Raw genomic sequence first — 27,491 nt, forward strand, 5'->3', positions numbered from 1 at the left:
TTATGGTGGTTTTTTTTCTTTCTTTAGCAACATTATGTATTATTATTTTCAAGGTGGAATCAATGAGCTAAATGTAAAGCTCAGATACATAATTTTTTTCTAAAACCACCCACTGAAAACTCTGATTCTGAACTGAATCTCACCTCTCAATCCTATTAAATGTTCTAAGTGTTTTGAATGTCACTGATTACAAACAGGAAGGTAAAGAGTTCAAGTAACAGAAGAAGAAAAGACATTCCATGGTGAAGTTTTTTTGGTTTCCTTTTAGGAATTTCTCACAGGGCTTGCTTGTTTTAAAACAACCAAACAAGCAACTAACTGAGCAACAAAACCACACAGGAACTCTTCTAGATGCAGTGAGAGATTTGAACCAAGAATTCATTATGCCTACCACAATAAAAGAGAAAGAAAAAAAGCAAAGCAAAGTCAGGTGAGTGAACTGATTAATTAGGTGGACATGAAAACTGGAAGCTCTTTTCTTTTCAAACAGGAAATGTATATTTATAGAATAAGAATATCACAAGAATGAATAATAATCACATTTTAATGGTGTCTGGAGATTTAGGTTAATAAGCAAGGTATAATTTATACCTGTAACCTTGCTTGCTGTTAAGTGAACTGCTAATTTGTCAACCCTATTTTGGAAGAAGACAATGGGAATGCATAGCTCAGTTCCCTACAGGACTGCATATTAATCACATTAATTTTCTAAAGTGTAACAACAAATGTCCTTCAGCTGCATATGGGGTTGTTTTGGCATTATAGTCCTCATCTTGGAACGTCTTTCAAAACATCTGTTTGACAACAGATAACTCTGTAGGGGAAACAAGGTGGCAAGGAAAAGGCAAAGCATAAACACCAATGGATGCACTGTGAACCCTTCTCAACAGGGGCTTACGGAGCTTATTAAAAATACACACAACATCTGAGGAGAAGCAAAAAAAGAGACCACAAGTTGAAGGACTATGTTTGAGGTTCCTTAGCAGTTACACATGCAGATCTAATCCCAGCCTCTCTGTAAATAGCCTCTTAGTACAGAAGTAGTTTTACAGACCAGAAGTCAGTTTCATGTTTATATGCTGTACAAAACACAGTTGCTCTACAGGCTTCAAAAAATCTCTGTAGCAGGAATTCCCTTTGAGGAGGAGAGAGAATCCCCTTTTAGCTTTACTTTACCAGAAGTTGTATAAAATTCCTTTCCCTCCATCCCTTCTCTAGCTAGAAAGTTCAGAAGTCAGAGCAAGCCCTGCACACGACCTATGCTACCACCCAGCCACAAAACTTCAAACTGGCAAAATGATAACCCTGGCACTGGATTCTCCAACCTATATTCAGTCACAGACACAGCCAATACATTAAATTCATATATATATTTACATACTAGTCTGCATGAGCCCTCTACACACAGCTGAGCACTGTACTGTGGCAATATTTAACAGCTCGGAGAGACAAAAGGTGTGTATGAGGCAGGGGGATTAAATTTCCCATGGCTTTTGTGACCTGCTTCTGAGTAAACTCAAAAAGGTTAGTCCAAATAACCTTCAGCTGAGGTTTGAACTAAGAAATGTGACTTGTTCTGCATAGGCCAGACACACCCATGCAGAGTGGTACCATTTGGAAAAAATACAGCTTTGCAGCTGAGACCCATCCACTTTGGAGCAAAGTTACACACGTGAGTTTGAATTTCATCTGTGTAACTTTGCCTGTAATCAGAACTAGAAACTACATATCAAAGACAGTCTAAAAAGTTAGTCCATGCGGTTTTGTTGCTTTTAGGTCCTGGTTTCTAGGCAAGACCTGCGTGTCTAATCTTAGCAAGTGTATTTGCCCTGACTGTAACAAAATTCCCTCTCATTCAGTTCCCTTTGTTGATTTTACCACCAGAGGAGATAATACAGCTCCATAGTTTATCACTTCTTTTTGCCTGTGGATGTTTTCAGGCATCACAGAAGTTGGCACTTCAATAAAGAGTTTCACTGATGTTTTCCATGTATCATCTTTAGAATACTGTAGCTAGATGTTTAATCTACTTTGTAAGACACCCAGTAATAACGGTGAGAAAGTGCTCAATTTTATTGGCATTTCAAAACATGAAAAGAGAAAAATAATAAATCCATCAAAAGTGTGGCAAAGGATATTGGACAGAAGAGCACAAAGAGTGGTCATCTGTAACAACGTAACACAACTGGCACTTCCCAATGCAAGAGACCTAAAAAAAGGGAAAACATGTACATAATTGTAAAAGCCTGTACAATTTTTTACATTCTCATCACACCAAGAAAAGAAAATTCGTCCTGTAATGGTTGAAAGTAAGTTGGCAGAAAGTTGAAATTGCATCCATTTCAGTGCATTTTTTGGCCATTTCTATGAAAAGTGAATTTGAGCAACCTCAGGAGCACTGAGAAGATCCCTGGGGAAGCCATGGAACGTGAGCTGCAGCATATTTAGGAGGTTTAGGCTGTGTGAATGGGGTTATTTGAGTCCCCAGAGAGAGATGGTGGCAAATACAAAAGGAAAATCATAGAATCACAGAATGATTTGGATTGGAAGGGACCTCAAAGACAATCTAGTTCCAACCCCCCTGCCTTTCACAGGACCAGGTTGCTCAAAGCCCTGTTCAACCTGGCCTAGAATACTTCCAGGGATGGGGCACCAGCAGCTTCTCTGGGCAACCTGTGCCACACCACCCTCACAGGGAAGAATTTCGTCCCAGTATCCAATCTACGCCTACTCTCAGTTTGAATCCATCACCCCATGTCCTATCACTACGTGCCCTTTAAAGCAGTTCTTCCAACAAACGACAGGGATGCTTACTCTTCTGCCCCACGGGATGTATTTTAGGCTGAGGGCCGTACATTTTTAGCGTTTTAACGCTGTGACTGAGCCCACGTAGCGCCCGGAGAGGGCTGGCGGGCAGCCTGAAGGACGCAGGGCCCTTGGACGGCCGCAAGAAGGGCAGCGCTACCCCTACGGGAAAACTGCTCCTCCAAACTGCCTTTTCCTAGAAGAACCCCTTCCCCTTCCCGCTCCCCGCCCGGGGCCGCCGCTCCCACCCTTCCCACGGCCGCTCCCACCCCCGCGCCGGACGCGATCCGAGCTGGCACCGCCCCCGCGCCCGCCCGGCCCGGCAGCAGCCCCGCCCGCTCCCGCTCCGCTGCGCTCCACGGCCGGGGCCGCCAGCGCCGCTCCCGCCGGATCCGCTGAGGCTGCTTCCCTGCCGAGCCGGGGGCAGCGGCGCCTGGCCCGCCGGGGAGCCGGGAGGCTGCGCCGCTCCCCGCGCCGAGTGGCGGTGCTGGTGCCTCCGGTGCGGGAGCAGACCGGAGCTGGCGGAATAGGCGCTCCGGCCCCGCCGCCGCTGCCCAGCGGAGCCAGAAGGGAAGAGGCTGAGCAGGGCACCCGCGCATTGTGCGAGCCCGCATGGGCACAGCGCGGGGGCGCGGCCGCGGGGCTCCTCCGAGCCTCTCGCTCGGCCCCCGGCATCGTCCGTAGTCGGGGGGAGCCGCGCTCGGGCATGGGGGATGCTTTTGTGCGCGGCCGCGGGCGCAGCAGCGGGTAGCGGCGGCTCCGGCGGGGCCGGGGCTGCGCTGCCGGGCCAGGTCGGGCTCCGCGCTCAGCCGCAGCCCTCCCGCCGAGAGCTGCCGGGCGCGATGCTCAGTTAGGCGGCCCGAGCCATTGCGAGCGCGGCGGGCAGGCGTAGCAGCCCGTAGCGGAGCTGGGAGGGCGGGCAGGGGGCTCCCCATGGCGAGCAGCCGGAGCATCGAGCTGGAGCACTTCGAGGAGCGGGACAAGCGGCAGCAGCGCTCCGGGCCGCGGCGCGGAGGCTCCGGGTCCGGCGGCGGAGCGGGGCCGCGGGGCAATGGGCTGGTGCCCAGCCCGGCGCACAGCGCCCACTGCAGCCTCTACCGCACCCGCACCCTGCAGGCGCTCAGCTCCGAGAAGAAGGCGCGCAAAGCCCGCTTCTACCGCAACGGGGACAGGTACTTCAAGGGCTTGGTGTACGCCATCTCCCCCGACCGCTTCCGTTCCTTTGACGCCCTCCTGGTGGAGCTCACCCGGTCCCTGTCGGACAACGTGAACCTGCCCCAGGGGGTCCGCACCATCTACACCATCGATGGCAGCAAGAAGCTCACCAGCCTGGACGAGCTGGTGGAAGGTGAGGGGGGGATGTCAAAGTCCGGCTGGAGGTGGTCATGGGACCTGGCGGGTTGCGCTGGGGTGAGCTTCCCAGTCGCTACCCGGATCAAAGCGGAGGGGTCGCCTTGCTGAAAACTGGCGGCCACAGAGCCCATGAGGGCAAGTGGCCGGGGTTGCCCGCTGCTATGAGGGGCGGTAGGGCCTCGTTTCCCCAGTGGGGACCATCCACTTCTCCCGTCACCCCGTCTGCTGCCGTCTGCATGCGCTGGGCTTGATTCCAATGGTAGTTAAGCAGCAGGTGCTCTTTTCATCTGCAAGAACTGTAAAGTTCTTGGTTACCTTCCCTTCCTAAGAGAGGGAAATGCTGTAATTAAGTTCTCGAAGTATCATTGTGGCCTCACAGTGGCTTCACCCTTCAGAGAGGAAGCCCCTGTGCTGTGAAAAAAGGGTATCTATGTCCTACCACTTATTAAAACTAATAGGTGTAAAGTCTTGATTTCAGCTGTGATCAGAGTCCATGTTAAAAGAGGGACTTATCTACCTTGTCTGACTTTCTAAAGCATGTTATAGAATCAGATGTATTTCAGAGTTGTTCCTAAGTAGCTTTTCATGATGGGACTTAGCTGTTAAGGTTATGTAGACCTTGCAAATCTGAACAGAGCAGCACTTGACTGTCTCAAAATGGGGCCAGAAGTACTGTTTTGTGAATGAAACGTATCCCTGTTGTTTGTGGAGAGTGATAATTATCGGAATGAGGAGCAGAAGCAGAATTCCCCATTCTTTTCATGTGATTTCTTAAAATACAGTTTAAGCTCATCACTGCCTGCTTTCCAAGTGCACAGGTTGTGTTGTGCACACTGCGAGGTTTGTAATGAATTTGCACTTGATGGTTGTCCTCAGGTATTTAATACATCAGCCACTGCAGTCTTCAACCCTGTGGCTCTGTGTGCCAGGTGTAGCTGGTTTGCATTCATGAAGAAAGATTTGTAGGCCTTCCAATGCCTCCTGCTTCCTCAGCTTTTAGCTGCCTATCCTTTGGTTTGGAAGCTTTCCTTTTCAAAGCAGTGCTGAATTGCATCTGGAGAATTTGATGAGAAAGGGAACCTGAAGATGTTTATCTAATCCACCAGTAAGGGTACTGGGAGTTAGGGACCAGTTGCTCCACAACATGGAAGAGAAATGGGAGGGGTACAGCATTTGCTGTGCCAGGTGGGTCTCCCTCAAAAAAGGTATGCATGGAAGGGCACCTTCCTGATGGTAACATAGTGCTGAGGACTTTCGTGATCTACTGTAAGGCTGTTCTACAGTGAAAACAGAGGAGATATAAAATCGTTGTGGAGTGAAATGCTGACCCTGTGGTGATAAATGATGTAAAAAAACTTCTTCATTATTTGGTGGTTAATTTAGAGACACCTTAAAAAAATACGGTATGCTGAAGCGGTGACAGAAGGGAAAGGAGGTGAAAGTAGCAATAACGTGGGGTGACTTTCAAAATGTTGCAGCAGGAATGATATTAAGCTTTTATGACTTAAAACAAAGACAGAATTACCTGCTGAACAGCAGTTTATACTCTTACAACTATAAATTTATGACTGAAAGCAAAATTTACTCTTTGTCTCTTCAATACTCATTGAAAGCGTAACCTTTGTTGTGGCTCTTCACTGGAGGAATAAAGCAAAATAAATGTCACAATCGAAATGCCACTTCCGTGCTTCCTCAATTAAATGAAAGGGGGGAAAAAAGAGTTCCAATTATGTAGTTGTCTATCCATGACCAATACAACTCTCAGGAATCTTAACAAAATCCTATAACATCATAATTGGATTAGTATGTTCTCCAGTTAGCATGCTAAAAACTTCACCAGTGTAAGACTAATCACCACACAGAGAAAAGAAAGTATATATAGGAAGGAAAGGACAGCAAACAAGTAGTGAGTCTATCATTCCTTGAAATTATTTCAGTTTTTTGCCAGCTGCTTTGTTCTTGAGGTGCTGGAAGAAATTTGGTTTGGGTTCATTGTCTTTATTTCTTGTGGTTACAGCACAGCAAGCTTGCATTTCTGGTCTCGAGTAAATAGACCAACATAGGTGTTGACCTAAAGCTTGAACTGCAGAAGCACCAGAAGTAGTTTTGCATGGCGTTTTGCTGTATTGGTTTTTAATATTTTCAGAAAAGAAAATAAAACTAAAGAGCTGTAGTGCACGCCAGCCACAGGCTGAGCACCAGACAGGCCATGGCTGCGTGATGCAATACCGAGCTCACTGGTCTCTTGGCATGTTCCCAGTGTTCCTGAACTGGGACATGGAGTCACAGCAGTTCAGGTTCAGTAGTGGCAGATCTCTGCAGTGAGCAGAAGGGGAGTGCTCAGCAAACCTTGCCAAACCAAGATCTGCATTAAATCTCCCTCAGCTTCAGCCTGTGTGTGTAGCTCTTGGACAGTGACGTGTCCCAGTGCAGGAAAGCTCTTTAAGGCTTATTTCCCATTTATCAGGTTAGTATCTGTCTGGGATATAAAAGCTGGCAACATCTGTATTGTTACAAGCTGAATTGAGTCACTGATAAATGGTTTTTTGAGTTTGGCTGTGTTTGGCTATCTGTTTTACTGTTTGCCATTTTAAGAGAAAAAGCGCTAATGCATAGACATACTGAGGATATCAAATACTGCTGTTATGGGTTGAGCCAGTTAAAAATTGGACCAGAGCATGTTTATTAGTCAAAAATAGAAGCTCCCTTTTAAGCATATTGCTTTTCTTAACTGGATATGACAATCAAAAAAGCATGCTCTGCTGGACCAGCCTGAGGCAAATATAATTTATATTCTCAGCCCCTGTAGATTAGGAAACAATATGGCTCGTGAATTTGACAGTTTTCACTGTTTTCTTAGAATGGGAGGAGGGAAGAATTTCATTGTCTGCTCCTGATCTGTTTGAGCAGGCAGATCCAGAGAGGAGGTGGGGGCTGGGATTATTATGACTTTCTTATAGTTTTCTTTCTTTCAGCTTTACTGTCAGACATAACACTACTTTTTACTTTAGAATAGGGGATTCCATGTGTAATTTTATATTTGCCATTCAATATCAAAAAGGGAATAGTAGATTAATTTTTATTTTCTCCGGAGTTAGCTATTTAAGTGTTTGTCTATTTCCTTCAGTGTCCCTTACAAATGCAGGTTTCCTAAAATATGACACCATGGTAGCAGAACTGTGCAGATCTTTAGTCCTGAGCTATGTGTTTTATGTGGATGTTGGTCATGCTCTGTCTCAGTATCCTTTGCTTTCATTGTCTTGTTAATGAAGGACATGGAGAATCCCGATTGTAAAAGTCTGCTGCAAAGTTGGGAGTTATTGTTGGATTTTGGGAGAGGAAACCAAGTGTAGACTTTATTCCTGAAACGAGAAGTTACATTGATTTTGCATCTAATGGGAATCCTTCTAGTTCCCTAGAAAAATGGCTGAGAGTCTTTGTTCTTTCAACAACAATGCTTAATTAATACAGTCCTTTATAAAATATCAGTAGTTTTGTCTGCATGGTTGTGCACACGATCAACAGGCATCTGTAGGGAAGTCACTGGGCAGGAGGTGGGAAGGGTCGGGTCAGGGCAGTCCTTGTGCATGGCCAGGACACATAGCACAGGGCAATATCTCATTTACAGAAATGAGCTTTGCCTCATTAATACAGAATAAGAGAATGTGTTTTGTAATGAGATGTTCAAAAATCCAAGTTTTTTCTGCCTTAGACCATTGTTGTTACTGCATATTACATTTTAATCCTGCCTAAAGTACCTGTGATTTTAGTTGATGTGCACTGTTGTATTAGGTCAAGAATATCTTTTCTCTTGTCAGGGCAAGCAGATGGTTAACACCAAGTAGGCAGTTTGTATTTTTGCTTGTTTCAAAAGGTATGATTACTCTCCTGTGCTAAAGCCAGAAGCTGTAATGCTTTAAAAAAAAGAGGCAAACGTAGCAAGCTGAACAAAAAACAGTAAAAAAGAAGGATGAAAGAAGGATTAAAAAACACTGAAAGCATATTCTTCCAAATATGTGTTCAAATCACTGTAGTGACACAGTTCTGGAGCAATTGGGTGTGGACATGAAATGTGGATGTAATTCTTAGTTAATTTCTTATCCAAGTGAAATAAAATAGTTCTACCACCATCCATCTCCTAGTTTCAGGGATGGGGGAATTGTAATTTACCTGAAAAGGGTTATTTACTTCCTGTGGAGAAGGCACGTGGTGTTAGGTGTGTTTGATACCAGGTGGCATTGATTGTCTTCTTAGAGCTTTTACCCTGCCAGAGCAGGAGGTTGAATTTCCAGAGGTCTCTTCCAACCCCAGCTGTTCTGTGTTTCTGTGAAAGCCTGTAGGAAGCTGTTATCTGCACCTCTTCTTGTCTAAATAAAGTCAAAATAGAACTAGTAGCAGTTAGTCATCTGCTAAAATCCTGGTTGTCATCCCGGGTTTTAAAAAGTGCATGGGGAACTCTAAGTGCTGTAGATGAGGAAAGATCGTGACGTATACAGGGTTATTAAAGGTGATATGAAAGTGAATTGTAAGAAACTAATGAGGAGGGAAGTTGCTCAAAGTAAGGAAGGAAAGAGAATATGAAATAACCCAATCCTTCATAAAAGGGGTAGTTTTATTTTTAGATCAGTCATATATGCTGTAAATATGCTGTTCTGGAAATCTCCTTGGCTTTGTGTGTGCAGAACATGGAAAGGGCACTCTGCTGTGTTTCCTAAAGTTAGAAAGAAGGTCAGTAGCCCTAATGACTACCTTGCTGTACTAAGTAATCAGCTTTTGGTACCTTCAAAGCTAAAGAGTTGCACCCAAAGACGCTGAGGAACATAAGGTGAATAGGTGAAATCTATCTAGATACCTGCCCTGTCCTATGGGATTCACAGGGGAACACATGCTTAAAAAGTATGTAAACAGTTTTCCTTCTCTAGGGATGTTTTTGCCTGTCAGCTGTATCATTCTCTGTTCTGCAGAGTGCCATTTAAAAAGTGATGCTTTATGTGACTTTCAGGAGATAGTGGTTATTAACCTTGCAAAATACCAAGCCAGAAAACCTTATTCAGATACTTTTGTTTCAAATATCGCTACTGAGGATTTTTGAGTGTTGCACACTTAATTCCTTTTTTTGCTCACTATGTGGCATATCCACAGTTGGTTTCTAACCTAAAGCTAGGTAAAACTAAATATCTGTAAGTATTTCATTAGTAGTCTCTATTTTTAAGGACAAAAAGTCTGAATGTTTTTAGGCTATTTTTTAATGCTTAGCAGTGAGGTTTGGCTCACAAAACTTGTGCTGTAAAGAACTCCAAAAGGTCAGGCCGCTGTGTTCTCTCAAAACTACACGTATCACACTTATGATACAAAAGGGCAGGGTGCATCCTACATTTTATTAGTGGCTAATATTGCATGGCTGAATTTAGAATAGTTCATGTAGAGGTAAAAAAAATAATCGGGGTTGAAAGAGACCTTTGAGATCATCCAGTCCAGCCACCTACCCAGTACTGCCACTGTAACCTCTAAACCATTTCACCGTATCACCAGATCCAGATACTTCTTAAACACCTGCAGGATGGTGACTCCCCCACCTCCCCGAGGAACCTTTTCCAGTGCCTGACCACCCTAGCAGTGAAAAGACTTTTTCTAATACCTCATCTGAATGTCCCCTGTCTCACCTTAAGGCCATTTCCTCTTACTGCAGGCATGGCAGAAGAGACTGACCCCGCCTCCTTCCAACCTCCGTTCAGGGAGTTGCAGAGAGCCACGAGGTCCCCCCTGAGGCTACTCTTCTCCAGACTAAACAAACCCAGCTCCCTCAGCCATTCCTCATAAGACATGTTTCCTAGACCCTTCATGAGCCTTGTTTCCCTTCTCTGGACATGCTGGAGCTCCTCACTGTCCTTTTTAAATTGAGGGGCCTGGAACTGGACACAGCACTCGAGGCGTGGCCTCACCAGTGCTGCGTACAGGGGAACAACCATTGCCCTGGTCCTGCTGGCTGATACAGGCCAGGATACCATTGGCCTTCTTGGCCACATGGGCACACTTTGGCTCCTGCTCAGCTGCTGTCAGCCAGCACCCCCAGGTGTCCCTTTCTGTCCCAGGCCACTCCTCACCCAGCCTGTATCGTTGCGTGGCTCAGGTGCAGAACCCCACACTTCACCTTATGGATCCTCCTACAGTTGTGTCCTCAGCCCAGATCGAGTCTGTCCAGGTCTCCAGCAGAGCCTTCCATCCCTAGAGCACATCAACACTTCCACCCAACTCAGTGTCTTCTGCACAGTTACTGAGGGTGCACTCGATCCCCATATCCAGATCATCCATAAGATGTTAAACAGGACCGGCCCAGAGCTGAGCCCTGGGGAACACCATTAGCGACCAGCTGCCAACTGGGTGTATCTCCATTCACCACAGCTCTCTGGGCCCAGCCATCCAGCCCGATTTTTACCCATTGAAGGGTCCCCCACCCAAGCTGCAAGCCGCCAGTTTTTCGAGGAGGATGCTGTGGCAGATGGTGTCAAACACTTTACTGATGTCTAGACAGACCCTAGATAGACACATCCACAGCCTTCCCCTCATCTACTAAGTGTACACCCTACTCTCCTTATCCAGGCATTTTTATCTGGAAGGGCACATTTCCTGAGGGCTGGTGTTGAAGAAATAGATGGCAAAAGAAAAACTTTGTGGATGAGTTTGTAAGTAAGCAAACCAGTATTTAGGCAGCTGATGACCTATGGCTATTTGTCGGTCAGATTGACCAGTGTAGTCTTGTTTTCTCTTTTATCCATTCTCTGTGTTCATTATCTGTATTTTCCTCTTCTGAGGGAATGGCAAGTGTTGTGTTTAAACTGTTGGCTGTCTCGAACTGGAATCCTTTTACATTGCACTTAAGCCATATACACACCACACATGCAGTTCTTGCTTCGTGGATAGTGCATCTGGTTATTAATTCAGTGCAGCTAAATTATTTAGAGGTAGGCAATGGTTCCTTGTCAACAGGCAGTGTTTCATGTCTTCTGGCTGACTTTCTACTGTTAATAAGACTTGGAAAATCAGAAGTAGACTTACACCATTTGCTGGTTATATTGTGACCCAAAATATCAGCAGAGGTTTCTCCTTTAAAGCAAGCATATGCCCCATTTGAGGAGTTTTTGGTGGCAGCAGGATTTCTTCATGAAAGAGCTAGCACTTTTAGTTTGTTCTGGGTACTGTAATGAATCATGGGATGGATGACACATATGCTCTGTTGAAATTATGCTGTGAACTTATAAGGAGGTTTCAGACTTCTGCCAAAACTGCTCTGCAGCCTGGTTGAGCTTTCTGCTGTAGAATAGTTTGGCTGGGCTCAAGAGTCCCAGATGTCACCTACACCTGGGATTGTTGCATTTTTTTCTGCATTTAAATAAAAATAAGAAAGCATTAATAGATCTTTCTACTTCAGTAGCCTATAGTGTGCTTCTTTACCTGCAAATCTCAGTGTAATATTAGTGACTAAATTCAGGCTCTGGTCTGAAACCTGGGGAGATGATTCATGTTAATGTTGATGCTGTCAGCTGAAGATATGGTATTTACTTTCCATAGTGTAACTGCTATGACTGTGCTAGTTAAAGCTAGTATGCATTAACTTGAAAATCTTTCAAAATTATAAATGGAAAGTGAGCCTTCAAGCCATAAAATTGACCATATTGAAGTCAGCTGTGTAAATATTTGAAGTATTGTTTATGCCTCTTTTTGGAGTTGTGTCAACTTTCTAGGGCTGGTAGATGTACAAATGCAAAAAGAAAAAAAAAGCTACAGTCTGATCAAAATGCCACTAAAGTCTCAGAAAAGATTTCCTTTGTATTTGGGATGGTATGTATTTAGGTTAAACAAATGAAAAATCTCATTCAAGGCAGTCAGTGAAACAGTCAAATTTATTTACGTTCGTGATTTTTAACTATAAAGGTATCTGTTACTTTGTGAACAACGTTTGAAATCAATTTGATCGGTTCAACCCCTCTAGACCCCCTCAAAAATCAAGTATTGTGTGTTATATTTTACAAATATTCATTTTCTGGAAGATTGTGGAGATTATCAGAAGTGTGTACTTATACATGAATTAATCCCAAGCAGATTTAAAATCAGGTCATACATGAAAGCTGTGAGGAAATATGGTATATGATATTACATTTTCAGGTTCTTACCTACAAAAAATCAATGTAAAAAAGAGATAATACTTCTACAAATGACTTGATGTTTCTTCCAAATAGACATACATAAGTGCGTTTTCTACTTTGGAGGATGGCTAAAATAATTTAAACAATAGCACACCTTTATTAATGCTTGCGTATCAAGGGATGGTGTTTTCTCAGGCATGCTTTTAAAATACACTATTCTATAACTTTATAAGTGTGATTTAAGTTACCCCTGCCATTTTTTTCTTTACATATTTTCATCTGTTAAGTAGTCAATTGTATACCCCATTAAACAAATAATAACTCGTTCCTAGAAAACCATTCTTTATCCAGAGAGCAGCAATTGGCTTCCTCATTATGTTGTTTATTGGGGTTTTTCGTATTTTGCAAGTTTTTAAAGAGAACTTAGGAACTGTGGGTGAAGTCCTGTCTGTGGTAAAATGATTAGAAATTTAAGTAATAATTTCAAAACTTCATCCTTTGTCTTTAAGTCATGAAACAAGCAAATCTCTCAGTGAATGTGTTTTCTCACTTACAGCCCTTGCTCTAGTCTTGCCATATGTGCCTGCCTTGCAGGTGCAGTAGTAAAATCTGTTTTCCATGTGAAACTTGTGTTACTTACTTAACTTTATTTATATGTCTGGTATATGAAAGCAGGCATGGACTTTAAAACACTTACTAAACAATCTGTAATATACTAAATTCTCAAGTAATTAGACTTTCCTGTATCTGCCAACTGTAGGAAAATTTCCATTCATTTTGGCAGGTTTTATCTTTTTTTTTTTTTAGCTGAAATAGTTTGTGCTTCAGTTTAAATCTTGGCTAAATGCAGCTGAAACAAATAATTTGAAATTCTTTCTTATAAGTTATTACATTGTTTTAACTTGAAAGCACTTCCTGGGTTTTGTTGCTGTGGCCTCTGCTTAAAGGAAAAGAAGTAACAAGAAGAAATATGCATTGCAACCCTTTGAGATAATCAAGAAATTATTTTATTTATGCATCAAGCAAGGGAACCAGTAGGAGACAGAAAGTTTTACACTGCTATTTTAAAGAAATATAGATCCTTTTGGATTCATATTGACTGAAAATTTTATAGAAGTACAGTTTCTGCTGTCCTATAGGGTACTGTAGTACAGCAGGGACAGATAATGGGTCACACTCCATGACAGTACAAAAAAGATGCTCTCTTTATGAATATGAGTCTGTAAAAGACAAAGCCAGCATGCCTGTTGAAACTCTTCTGTGATAAATCCTTGAGCAAAGGGACCTTTTGTCCTCTACCTTTACTTTATGTAAAGCAATTAACTTACTTCAAATTTGAGACTCTGTTTCTGAGTAGCTTTAATTTTTATTTATTTTTTTAAACTTTTTAAATTTAAATTTCAGCCCTGAGATTTAATTTTGAATTACCTTGTGTGCATTTGTTGGGGTTTTTTAAATGGTCTAGAAAGTGCATGGGTTTTGAGTTGAAAAGGGTAATTCTGAACATGCTCTATGATGGTGAATTTTGAAGTATTTTGCAGAATTTATTTAAAACTCTTTTGCACACAGCTAACTCCTAAGTGTTTGTGCTGGTTTTGGCTCGGATAGAGTTAATTTTCTTCATGGTAGCTGGTATGGGCTATGTTTTGTGTTTATTTTTGAAACAGTGTTGATAACAGGGGGATGTTTCTGTTACTGCTGAGCAGGGCTCACACAGAGCCAAGGCCTTTTTGGCTTTTCACACCATCCCACCAGTGAGTGGGCTGGGGGAAAATAAAGTTGGGAGGGGACACAGCTGGGACAGCTGACCTCAACTGGCCCAAGTGATATTTCAGAGCATATGACATCATGATCAGCTTATAAATCTGGGGGAAGAAGAAGGAAGAGACGGAATGTTCAGAGTTACAGTGTGTGGCTTCCCAAGTCACCATGACCATGATGGAGCCTGGCTTTCCTGGAGGTGGCTGAACACCTGCCTTGGGAAATGGTGAATGAATTCCTTGTTTGGCTTTGCACCTGTGGCTTTTGCTTTCCCTATTAAACTGTCTCTATCTCAGTCCATGAGTTGTATTTTACCCTTCTGATTTTGGCTCTTCTGTCCCACTGAGTGGAGGGTGCAGATGGCTCTGGGGTGCTTAGTCTGGAGTTACACCCTGCTAGGTTCTACGTCATGCAGGAAGGTAATTGGAGAGGGGAGAATAACAAAATTATCAGCAGGTGTAATTAGTAAGCCTACTGGAATGAATTAGAGCTACCAGCTTCTTGAGGCACTTCTCATTTGGCAGCACTGGGTTTAGAGACAGGCTTACTGGCAATTGTTCAGAAAACAAGCATAGTCCTTTGAATCTAGTGCTAGAGGATGTAGAGGGTGAAGCCTTTGCTTTCTATTGTAGCTGAGCTGCTGCAACAAAACTTGAATATCTCATGCCATTTTGCAATAACAAGATAGAAGAGGAAAACAGCTGTTGAAAGAGATGTGCACATCTTTAGAATCATAGGATATCTTAGTTTGAAAGGGACTTTCTGAAGTCATCTCCTTCAACATCTTGCTCAGGTTTGATAAAATCAGATTGCTTGGAGATTTGCTACAATTTAGCATGTAGTTCTGGGGCAGCACAAGCTTCTAGACTGCCACACTCCTTACAAAGCTGTGTGGAATTTGGGGTTCTTTTTCTCCTGCCTGTAAATTAGTGCTAGTGTGCAGCATGCAGCTCTTTTTCAAGGAGTTTATGGGCTGAAAACACCTCCTTTCTCTTAGCTAATTTTTTTGGAGAAACACAATAGTTTTGTCTATAGCAGTTTTTGTGCACCATTTGATCTGCGAATATGAGGAGTAGTGAGGGGGATGAGTGAAGAGGAAGAGAACAGGCAAGGCAGTGGCATCCACAGAATCTCACCCCAGTTTCCTAGTATCTGAGTGGAATACAGTCTCAGTGATGATTGTGGAGGCAGAACTGGCTGCCAGAATTTTGCAAACAAAATTGTTGTTAACTTGGCTTAATTATAATCTGTGTTCTTTCAAATACAGCAAGTAGAGTTTCAAGAAGGTCTAAATACAAGATAAATTACAAAGCAGTGTAATTGGTATTGGAAAAGAAACAAGAAAGTCTTTCAGCTCACAGTAATTCTTCAGGGCTTTGAAAGTAGTTTAGTATCTTGCTTTTAGAACAAGCTCTGCAACTTCTAAGATAAATCAGCTCTCCAATCTAGAGCTTGGATAGTAAAAGTGTTGTTTAAAAGTTTTCTAGAATGTACCTAAATGTAGGCATACATTTTGTAACTCTTACAATTCTGTCCCCTAGATGAATGTTTACTCTTTATTCATCTTGCTGTGCGTGTAAGAGGTGACTTTGGTTTGTTTCACCAGTGACTTCGCGTAGCTTTAATCTTAGAACAGGTTAAGCTTTTTAAGATATAGATAGCTCTTCTGTCTGGAGCAATGGTGTATTCTGTCAGTTTGGAATGCTTACCTTTCATCCTTCTGGCAATACTTTGCCCTTCCAAGAATGTCTTGGGATGTCATCTTGTGACACCCCAAGGATGTGGGTTACACAAATAACCCAGAGTTAAAGATGTCCTTGGTTATGATTTACGTCTTGAGTATTACTGTCAAGTGTCAAAAGAGTTGTCATAAGCAGCAAGCAGTCGTCCTTTTTTTTTTCTTTAAAAAAACAAAACCAAACACCCCCCCCCCCAAAACAAACAAACAAACAAACAACCAGCTTTGAATTAGGAAAGAATAGTGTAGATGTCCTATTATACTCCCACATGAATGCATTTCAAATGTGTGTCATTGGTAGAAAGTCAGTAACTCCTGTTAGATTAATGTGCCTTTCAGGGTAAGGGTCTTGAGGTGCTTAAATTTAATTCTGTTAAAACTTGCTGTTGTAAAATAATTAAGCATAGACCTGGGTGTATGTATCTTGAAGTATATGATTGAGGGATAAATAGGGGAGGACCTGGATATTTGCTGTAGGAGAATGCTCTTGTCGTGTTGTGAGCTCAAGTAATTTAAGCACTTGCAAAATGACTCAAAATCCAAAAGACGTCTGAAATGTCTTGAACCTCCTCATTAGTCCCTACTGCTTTTTATTTTGTTTCTAAACCAGAGGTCTTTTGAAACCTGTTGAAAGCACTGTATGAGAGTATTGTTTGGGCGGAAAGCTCTGATAATTTACAGTCCTCCTTGTTGAGCTACAGGTAAATCACTCCCAAAATATTTGTCTTTCTTGTTTTGTTTAATTTATAAATTGATGAAGTAGCTGCAAACCCCCTCAAACTGTGAACGTGTCCTCTTCTTTTCAGGTGAAAGCTATGTGTGTGCATCCAATGAACCATATCGCAAAGTTGATTACACCAAGAACGTGAACCCGAACTGGTGTGTGAACATACGGACTGGGTCCAGTCGGTCCTTGACGTCTTTGACATCCACAAGGAGCGAAGTGAAGGAGAGTAAAGATTTCATTAAACCCAAGTTAGTGACTGTTATTAGGAGTGGAGTAAAGCCACGGAAAGCTGTGAGAATTCTGCTGAACAAGAAGACTGCTCATTCCTTCGAACAGGTCTTGAATGACATCACCGAAGCCATTAAATTAGACTCGGGTGTAGTCAAGAGACTTTGTACACTGGATGGGAAGCAGGTAGGAGAATAAACTGCTGTGGCCATCTAATAATCTAAGATGCTCTGTTTTCATAAATTGAATTCTTGTTACTGTATATGCTTTAATCTGCTTCCAAATAATGACAGTTAAAACCCACCAACTTTAAAAAAGCTTCGTTAAAATATTAATACACACCACAAAATTAGAATTGTATATAATGTAAAATAAGTGGATCTTTACATTCAAGTAAAAAAAAATATTTTTATGCCAGCTTTTTTGCATTGCCCAAAAATGTGCCTGTTGATTAAGTAATACAGTTTATTTGAAACATTTGAACTTATTAAGATATCTATGTGTTTTCAGAAGCAGGGTCCTGTTTTCAGACTACCACATAGTGGCTTAGTGGTATAAGAAAAATATTGATGTCTTCTTCCATTGCACTTCAACAGATTGCTATTTCCAGTGGTAGTAACTGACATGAGCTGAGGTCAAGAATTTTATCTGAAATGAATAATTCTGGGAGGGTGGTCACATCTTCGCAACTAGTTTTTTTTTGCTTTTAGTTTTCATCTCTGCAAGAACACAGCCAGGGTTAATGATGTGGTATGTGTGTGTTCTTGGACAGAAATACAAAGGAGTGGCCCGCAGGACTGGACCAGTTTAAAGTGCCAGGAATACACTTGCTGTTGATCAGTCACATTAATGACTCAGCCCTTCATAGAACAGGACTTTGATACCTGATACTTTTATTTGACACTGCTGTGGAAGTCTGACATCATTGTGACTTTGGTAATAGAGCAGCACAGGCTGCAGATTAGATCACATTGGTATCAGGTACCTGGACTCTTGTACTGTTGACTAAACATTGGTATCCTTGCTCATTCAACAGGTACTTCTGTACACCTGCATACCTATACATCTGCATGAACTAATTGTAGAAGTTTCAGTTGTGTTCAGAGATGTGGGCATTTTTATTGTCAAGCTTTTTATAATGTTTAGTGCCTGAAAAACACTTTTTCATGGTGCAAGCTGCTAACAAATGTATTGCAGAAAAAAATGCACTGAGATTGCCTTGATATGAGATCCATCTCTGGTTATGTTCGGTGTGTTTGGATACACTTCTTAGAGGGAAATATGTGAAAAGAACAACTTCTGTGTTTTGATGAAAATATAGCAAGGCAAAGGCATCGCTGAAACTCTTGATTTTCAGTGTTTGGTGGCAGCACGACGATGTGCTCTTTAGTTCTTCTAATAGGTTTGATTTTTAAAGGAGATTTGTTAATGCTACTTCTTAACAGAGAATCCTTCCTAGGAACATCCGAAATGTGTTTGTTATGTTTAATTTAAATCATAATAAAAGAGCTTTGAGGATATTTATTATGCAGTAATTAGTCTCTTCTGCCCATGAAGTGTTCTGTCACTGTCTCAGATGATTTTAGTCTTCTCAAGCAAATAGAGAGTCAGTAAGGGAAACTGCAAAAGCTGGGACTGTCAGTTCACATTCACCTCTTCTTGCGTTGTTAAAATAGCAGAAACCCACTGATCTGCATTGATATGGAAGATGCAGTAGTGCACCAGGGATCAATAAAAGTAGTTACTATTAAATATCACATATGTTGCTTGTGTGTTACCATCACCCACGGTGGATGATGACTGTCTTCAGCCCATGGTGAGGATGACCAATCATTGGTAATGCTCCAAAATACAAGTTTTATTTGCTGCAGTACCTCCTCCTCCCCTTCTGTGGTAAAGGCAGTCATTGAACTTGGACTGCAGCTGTAGGAGTGTTCTCAGGCAGGATTGAGAAATCCCTCATTCTGACTGTGAACAGTCTGCAGAGAGCTGCTCCATGCAGCTGCCTCTCTGTGTAAACTGTTCCAGCAGTAGTAGTGCATAAATATGGAGGCCTCCCTTCCACTGGGAAGAAAAGGCCTTGTGCTTTTCCACAGACTTTGGGAAGGAGCCTTTGTTGCACAACCACAGTGTGACTGTGTTTTAGGAGGTTGTGAGATGGAGTGCCCCAAAGAGAAGACCTATGACTTTAAACACCCTGACGAAAAGAAAAGCCTTCTATTGCTTATCTAGGAGGATGGAGAGTTCTTGTTGTGTTTTGGTTTTTGTTTATTTCTCTTTCCCCGAAGTGAAGGGCTGACCCCAGTTTGAGGCAGTAGGGTCTTTTTAAATTTGTTTGTTCATTGCCAGTATATGTAGAGGTTGGTGCTGAAGGGCTTTTTGGGGTTTGGCACATAGAGTTGTTTTGCTGCCAACTACCAATTGGTGGAAATTTCTGAGCCTATTTTCTCTAATGTAGTAATTGCTTATTCTTCTAAATCTGCAAGGGAGGCAGATCTTTTATGTTTGTTGTAGTGTTGGCACAGCTTGAAAGGCAACCATTAAAAAAAGGCATTTTGTAAATGGGTATGTTCCTATAAATGTAGCTCTTGTGTTTCTCATGGTTCTAATTTTTTTCCTTGCTCCTTTGTATTTTTATCTCTGTGGAAATACATATTTTTTGATTTTTTTTTTTTTTCCTGAGTGAACAGGCTTAGGTTGTATTTTCTGTTTAATATGAAATTGGGGCTGAAATTCAGATGTTTAAAACATGCATGTATAAAATTTGTATCCTTTGATTAGGGAATGCATTGTTCTGTTAACTTGTGGTGTGATTTTTTTTATTCCAGTAGAACCATTTAATGTGTAGGAAGAAATTATGATAATTTCATAAGTGAAATTATGATCTTTCTGATTAGTGATCTTTCTGATTAGTAGAACAGAAAGGATGTCCTCAAAAGAGTTTTTATTTACTCTCCTGACTTAATTAATCTTGTCTGTAGCAACGTCTTGATGATAATACAGAGAACACCACCTGAGTTGGGTATTTTCCTTGATTATTGTGTGTGAAGAAAGATAAGTATCAGGGGTTTAATTGTAAAATTTTATAATGTTTGCAAGGTTTCCTTTTATCTTCAGTTTCAATAGGAATGCTGTAACGTAACATGTTCATGCTTTGTAGCCTGAAGTACAGATTTATTTTTAACTATATTGATACTGGGCTTAATTCTAATTTTTAAGCTATTGAGCAGCCAACTTTTTTTTACTTCCCGAGACTGTTGAGATGATTTTTAAGTGAGGAAAAATATTTCTGTAAAAGTAACTAGGCCATAACTTTGCAGTGCAGGCTTCTGCTTTTTCAGTCTTTGTGCTTCTGACATTGAGGTTTGCCTAATATATTTGCTTGACCAAAGTGTTTTCCTTACTTGGCTGCATTTTCCTGGAATCTGTCACTGTCCTACTGTGAAGCAAGGACAGTCAGACTGAAACTTCTCCAGTTGGGAAGTTAATCCTTTGTTATCTCTGAAGAGAATGGAGGGTTTCTTTCTTGCTAAACAAGCTTCAAGCTTCAGTCACTGTGAAGTGTGGGGTAGCAACTGCATGGTGAGTTGGGGGGAGAAATTTCCTGTGAGGAGCTCACAAAAAGCCATGTGGAACTCTGACACTTGTGTTATTTGACACACAAAAGAAAATTAAATCTTCACACTTGCTAAGCTTGCAGTTTGTGGCAGTTTCATGGATTAATATCCATAACAGGATTGAAAAGGTGGGTGAGCTACCTTTTCTATACTCTGTTCCCAAAATAGTGATAATGCAGCAAAAATTAGCCTTTTTTGAAGGTCCTTTTTGATGGGCCACAGGTGGCTATCTCTGAAACCAAAAGTTTCCCCAATTTTCTGTTAATGAAGTTTATTAATTAAGTGCTTGTTAAAAGTAAATAGGTAACTGAAGAAAACAGTTACTACATGTGGATGTATTTACACTCATCGTGCTCTCTTCTCAGTGATTTTTTTATTCTCTAGTGACAGATTCAAAAACCTTAGTAAAGAAGACAGCTCTTGGAAACTGAATCTTGTATTTGCTTTCCTGTTAACATACCTATCACAGAGGGCAGTAACCAAAACAAGGGATGAGCAGGAGAGATTTTGTTTATCACAGTGACAGATTTTCCCATATTCTTGATTCTTTTGGCACATAGGCTTTTGTCATTCAGATCTCAAAAGTTTCCATTAATATAGTATTTTTGCTACAATCTTAATCTCAGCAGAGATCTGGCTTCAGTACTGAGAGAAGTTTTAGAATGTATGAATTTCATTTTTCTCGGTTTTTCTGTTTTGTTGGCAAAGCCGTACTTGTATGAGATGATTTTTTAAAAAATAATTTTATTGCAGTTAAGTACTTTTTGGGAAATATTTCCCTTTAGATCAATTCTCTCCTACTTTAGGAGGAGGTTCCTTAAGTCTAGTGCCTGGGCTCTAGAAGTGTACTTTTTTGTGTCTGACATTTAATTGTACTGTTACATCGCTGATATCTCATTACATGGTGAGAAACAACTGTGATAGAAACTTGTTTCAGTGTTAGCAGGCATGATTTGTAGTTGAAAGCTACCAAAGTAAATCACGTTTTTATCTTGCATCTCAGGCTTTAACGTAGTACGGGTGCTGTACAAATGTGTTGGAAATGGCACAGGTTTGAATTTCTGCTACAAGCAATTTTTGCAGGAACAGAAATCTCCAGCTTTGGTGGTTTTTTTTTTTTTTTGCAGTTCTAGTTCTGCTGAAATTTAAGATAACATTCTAAGCTGAAATGTTGCATTAATCTGCAAGTATGAGGGGAAGAAATCCTTAAGCCCTGGCATAGCTCACAACTCTTTTAAAGGCTTATATATTGTTACAGAGGAATGTCAGTGGCAGCAGCAGAGAGCAATTCTCTGCATTGCAGATCCCAAAGAAAGAATTTATGGGCAAGGAGTCTTTCCTCAGCTAGCTTCGGGATTTTGGATAGTAATGATAGTCCCTGAATTCATCTTAAAGGCTGAGGGTCACAAGGGGTAGAGTCAACTCTTAGAACACAGTTTGCAATTTGCCAAAGTGCAGCAGAGTGGTTGGGGATTTGACACTGGGGATATGATTGCCAGTAGAGCTATGGAAAGAGTAGATATGTTGGATAGAAAGGCTTTTCAGAATTCATGGCTCATATCCACAAGAAAAAGCATACAAATCTGCCTATTTTGTGGGGAATTACGCAAGTGGTAGTTATGTGTATTCTGGGATGGGGGGGATATACAGTTTTTACACTGGCTTATGAAAGCTCAGTAGAGTGTGTGCAGCATCATATGAGGGAATGGGAGCAGGACCAGCAGAGACCTCTTGATGCAGCAGAGACCTCTTGATGCAGCAGTGGGATATCACTGCAATGTAAGAGTGACATATCAGCTGGAAAGAGGCATTGATACTATTGGCTTGGAGATTTTTCTTTTGTTTGGAGTTTTTGTAGCTGACATGAGTCTGCAAATTATTACTGTGTGAGAAACAGTGAACGGTGTTGTGGAGATGAACCCAGAAGCTGTATTTAGATTTTCTTTAAAGAGAAAGAATAGAACTTCCAAAAGAGAGATCTTCCAAGAGAGTAGGAAGTTAAATCAGGAAATATACACACACTACAGAGGAGGAAAGCTCGTACTAGATGTCAAGAACCATTCTTCTCATTCAGTGGATCAACTTGAGACAAAACCTCTGTGGCAGAGCTAAAGATTACTTTCCAGGGCATAGGAAAACCCTGAAAAACAGTATAGAGGAGTCCTGGATGAGTCTAGTGATCTTATATTACAGCTGATGCTCATTAGATGAGATGTGGGTCCCTAAGGTTGAGATAAATAAACTTAACTCTGACTTACAGGGCAAAAAAATTATGGAGTTGTGAATAACTTTCTGATGGTTGGCTGGATTATTTCCCTTTGTTTGAGTAAATATGTAGCAGTGGAATACCTGTATCACCTGGAAGTTGGAAAATTTCACGTTTGGTACAGTCACTTTTATGTGTGTTACAGACCAGAAGGGCACTGGCACAGCACCTGTCTGTTCAGGGAGCCTGCTGGTTTGGGTTGAGCTCTGAACACAGAATGCTTTAACTGAGTGCATGAAGTGGGATTTCGGGATGGTTTGGGGGCTGTTTTGTTGTTTTTTGGGGTTGTTTTTAACAATACATAATTATGAATCAATGACTTGACTGGGGAGAGAGACAAGGGGAAGAAAATAGTGGCTACTTCTTTGTATCTGAAATAAGGGGGGTTTTTTTATGCTGTCTTTTCTCATCAGTCAGCTAGGGAAGCATGGCCCAGAAAAACTGCACTACTCACCGAATGCACAGTTGGAATATTGTTGTTCTGAGTGGTTATTGATGACTCACTGCCAAACCGGAATTTCATATTGGGTAGGGGTCAATGAATGTGCATCTGTACGAGCCTCTGGAAATGACCTGGAAGATGGAATGGAGGATATGCTTAATAAATACAGATGAGCTGCAGGAAACCTGGACAACAGAAGATTAGAAACTTGACAAACTACAGACAAAGCAGGTTGAGTAATCTTATACTCACTGGTTATTAACAATGCAGATAGGAAATGACAAGTAGCTCTGGATGAAGTGGTAAAGGATCACAGCTGAAGATGTGAAGATGAATTCATGGTGTCACTCGTGGTGTATAGGGAGGGAAAGCCAACATCCTTGTGGAAGTTGCAGTCAATCATCTTGTTTTTGATGTAGGTGTCAGGTGCCCACTTTGCTCTGTCCTGTTCAATGCAGTGATGCCAGCTAGAGACAGCTTTATTATGGAAAATCCAGAAAGGAGTAAAAATATGTAAGAAAGCATGTTCTATACAGAAAGATTGAAGGAAGTGGGATAGCTGAGACTATAGAAAGATAATCAGCAAGTTTTTTGCATGGACGAACAAAAAAATCCAACAAAATTATAGCAAAAGAACATTTTTTCTGTGTTTTCCCTATGTATAGAAAAAGGAATAATAGGCTTACAGTCAAGATCAGATCCTGTGGAATTCGCTGGTAGATAGTTACTGTAAAAGTAAGAATAATGAAGAGGTGATTTTTTTTAATTATTATTTTCAGCAGATAACTGGAGTCCAACAGTCTAAAGTTTCTGAAAACTGATCGGGTTTGAGTGTTTCAGTAGCTAAAGGTGATCTACCACTTTGGAAGAGCTATTAAGCTGGAGATAAAAATCTGAATGCCTGTTAGTGTGCATGTGTACACACCTGGAACCCACTTAATTCAAACAGCAGGGGTTACAGTTAAAGTACATTTTATCCTAGTGCTCGCAAACCTCTCCTAATGTTCAATGTGAAATGTGATTTAAGGGAAGGTGGGCTTGTGCTGGAGGCTGGAATTGTTTCAGAGAACAGCTCTAGTCAGTGTGGAATACAAACCTTGCAAGTCTTACTGAAAACAAAAGAATTAAAGTGACTTTAATCTTCAGGAAGTCTGTACGGCAGGAAATGAATTCATCCATGGACACCGCTACATGGTATTTTTGGTCAGACTTCCAATCGGTGTGCTCGGAGCTGGGAGCTATGGTTATTTATTGCTAGAAGGAAGGAGGAAATAGCATGCTCGAGTAGAGGAGATAATTTTGGCCTCTGCTCATGGACCTAGAAATATTCTCATCTGTAGTTATATATGGAAGCAAGTATTTGTCTGAAACCAACCTGAAATTAACCCTGCCCTGTCACAGTTGCAGCAATCGGAAAAATACTCCAAATATGAAAATACAGAAATCTTTTCCCAGGTACTTATTTGTCATGGAACACTTTCCAAAGCATTTTCATTACATGCAGTGGTGCAAAGTACATAGGCAGATAATGTGGGGTATATGATTTAGCCTGGAGAGTATTTACAAAGTTGCCAGAGGATTGCGTTACAGTCCAGTTATAATTTTAAGGAAGGAAAAATGCAAAATGGTAAGGATTTTGTTTCAAAGCATCAAAATCGTGATGCTGAAGGTGCTACAGAAAAAGGGTTTAAAAACAAACAGAGGCTTGAATGTCTAGGGAGTCCTCTCAGAAGAGTGTGTGAAACTTGAAGTGAACAATAATGCTGAGGAAGCTCTTCAGCTTTGTTGCATATGCAAGAAATAAAGGTCATGCCATGTGAAACAGCCACAGTCTAGCACTGGAAAACTTGTCTCTCTGGAACAAAGGTCTTTAGAATTTGTCACAGCGGGGGAACCCCTGTGTCTTACTCTTGCTTTCTGGAGATCAATAACCCAGAATATAGTACAGATAGAATAGAGAACGTATCTCTTTCCTTCCCACAGGGATGCATAATTCTGGCTGTGGGACTGTGGTGTAACGTTACTGGGAATGCGATAGCTGGTGTCCAATGGGTGTGAATTTAATCTTTTTCAGCGAGGTACAGTTTAGAGATGTGATCAGTAATACCCATTGCCATCAGACTAGCAGGTTGGTGAAATGTGATGTTAAAATAATAGAGTATTTCTAAAAATGAACGTAAAATCATAGCCTGGTGTGAAGTCAGCACTTTTAAATTAGAGGATGGCAACTGAAAAAATTGCTGATATTTCAGCTAACAGCAAGCATGTGTGTCCTGTTAAAAGTGACATCCAACTTGCTGAAGTCTTTGTGGATCTATGGAGAGGATAAATCCTACTGGGGTTTCAATTTTTTTCTGCACACACCAAGAGCTGACAGCACTTAATAAAAATGACATGCTGCACAGTGTGGGAAACAATCAGTGCAGAAGTAGTGGTGTCACCAGTGGTAGCATTGTATCTTTGTTGATGTATGATTACAATAATTTCAGTGATGGGTTACAGAAATGGTGTGTGTAGCTCTTGGAATAAAGGAGCGGTATGCAATCATTGTCTGCCATCTGCCATGCTAAAGATTGGGTCACATGACTTGGAAACTAAACCTTGGGAATTTGTTATGTCCCGCTGAGCCTGCCCATTAACAGATAATTAGTCTGGTAAAAATCTTTTGAATTTATTCTGCAGCTGTCATATGCCAGATTAGGATTTGCGTCACAGGTTCCTCATTGCTTTGAGATCTTGCAAATTTTTTTTTCCTGTAATTAAATTACCCTGTGTTCCTTCAGTAAACAGTTCTTACACTATAACATTTTAACATGCAAATTTTCTTTAAGAATCCTGTTACATCTTACAGTGTAAAGCTGTTTACCAACCGTGTATGAAAGGGTTTCAAGCCTGAATTTTCTCTGTTCCTGTTCATAACAGAGGCTGTAAGCAGACTTTCCAGTTTCAGGATTTGCCCTTCAGGTTGTCAGGTTGATGGATCTGTAGCTGCTTCTTGGTTGGCTGTAATCAGATAGGGCTTCTTAAGTCTACTGAAGCACAACTAAAATCTTAAAATATGAACTTCTGTATTTGTACCAGTTGCTAAGAAAAATGATGTTCTGTTCCATACTAAATTAATGGCAGGAAACATGAAACAGTTTGTTGGAGAGAGGAAAGGAATATTTGTCTTTAATGTTTAAAATATTGCTAGCTGATTAATTTGCAGTGAACCTTTAAACAAAGAAACCTGAAGATTCAGAAGGAAAAGCAATATTGAAGTAATAGCAGCACAAGCCAACTCTTAAAAGCAAAGAGCTTCCCAGCACTTAAAAGGAACAGTGACCCTGTTTATGGCTTGCAGATTGAAAGCTTTGCTTAGGAGGGAGTGATAACTCAGTGTTTACAGTGTAGGCAGGAAAAGTCAGTGTTCTTGTAGCACTTGTTCACTGAGCCAACAATCTTCTTTTTCTGTTGTGCAAATATGCAATCTATGCCATGTTCTTAAATATTTATTTTGTTCATATTTATTTGGTGTTTTATTTACTGATACATGGCGCAAGATACCTCTGTGTTTATGAAAAGAAACCAAAATATTTCAGAGGAAAGCAAAAAAGGATAGAACATAGCTTGTAAACTTAGTGGGAAGTTGGATTTTTGGCTAGTAGATTTGGCTTTTCTTGGTTTTCCCCATCTTATTTTGAACTTTCAACTCAATTAGTACTTACTTAGGAAGTTATGGATAAAATTTCTGGAAAATAGACCAGTTAGCTAAGAAAAGTAACGATGATTATGCCATAAAGAGTACCAAAAGAGCCAGAATCCTCTTTGTAAGTGATTTCTGAAGGTGCCATTTCCTTGCATGTAGAAACTTGGTGTTCCTGTTTTAAAGAAATCAAGGGTCTGGTTGATTTAACCAGGATAAAATTGATCAAGAGAGAATCAAGCATGAGAGATTCCTTATTCTCCCTGTATTTTGCAAAGGACCCAAAAATACACACACTTAGAATATGCCCATGTGGCTCTGCAGGCAGACACCTGGAGATGTCTTGGAAGTTGGAAAGTGTTCTGGCTTGATTTGCAAAGAGAACACGCTGGTGTAATGAACATCTGACTCAAAAAACCCCCCATCTCTGCAAACAAAATCCATATACCACAATTGGCTTTGTACGAGCATTGGAGTAAAACATGGCACAGCGAGATTTCCTGGTAGACAACTCTTCTGGCCACTTCTCTTTGTGGCTGGTGTTTTTGCCTCGAAGGGAAAAGTATTCTCTCCATTTCCCTCGAGCTGGCAGGGTTAAGCAGGGAAATCTGTCTTCTGCAGGTACCCATGCAGGATCTGTTGCATCATTTTTTCACACTAATCTGTTGTATTAGAGCATGTTTGTAATATTTAATACATACTTGCAAATTTTAGAATATATTACT

At 41.2% G+C, this 27,491-nt stretch overlaps 1 protein-coding gene across 5 annotated transcripts in view; it reads left to right on the plus strand.

Annotated features, from left to right (window-relative positions):
• The first annotated feature begins 3,619 nt into the window (after positions 1-3,619).
• DCLK2 (doublecortin like kinase 2) overlaps positions 3,620-27,491 on the plus strand; it is a 79,914-nt gene continuing 56,042 nt past the window's right edge. For all 5 annotated transcript variants that reach the window (XR_006019901.1, XR_006019902.1, XM_042049820.1 and 2 more), the window contains exons 1-2: positions 3,620-4,153; positions 16,608-16,942. Coding sequence is in view for 3 of the 5 variants with exons in the window: in XM_042049820.1 (XP_041905754.1) it covers positions 3,739-4,153; positions 16,608-16,942 (750 nt within the window). In the remaining 2 variants the exon portion in view is untranslated. The remainder of the gene's footprint in view (positions 4,154-16,607; positions 16,943-27,491) is intronic.

This window comes from Corvus kubaryi, unplaced genomic scaffold, assembly GCF_017639235.1.
Source record: "Corvus kubaryi isolate FWS band 111438036 unplaced genomic scaffold, C.kubaryi_AGA036_p1.0 71, whole genome shotgun sequence".
NCBI classification, from domain to species: domain Eukaryota; kingdom Metazoa; phylum Chordata; class Aves; order Passeriformes; family Corvidae; genus Corvus; species Corvus kubaryi.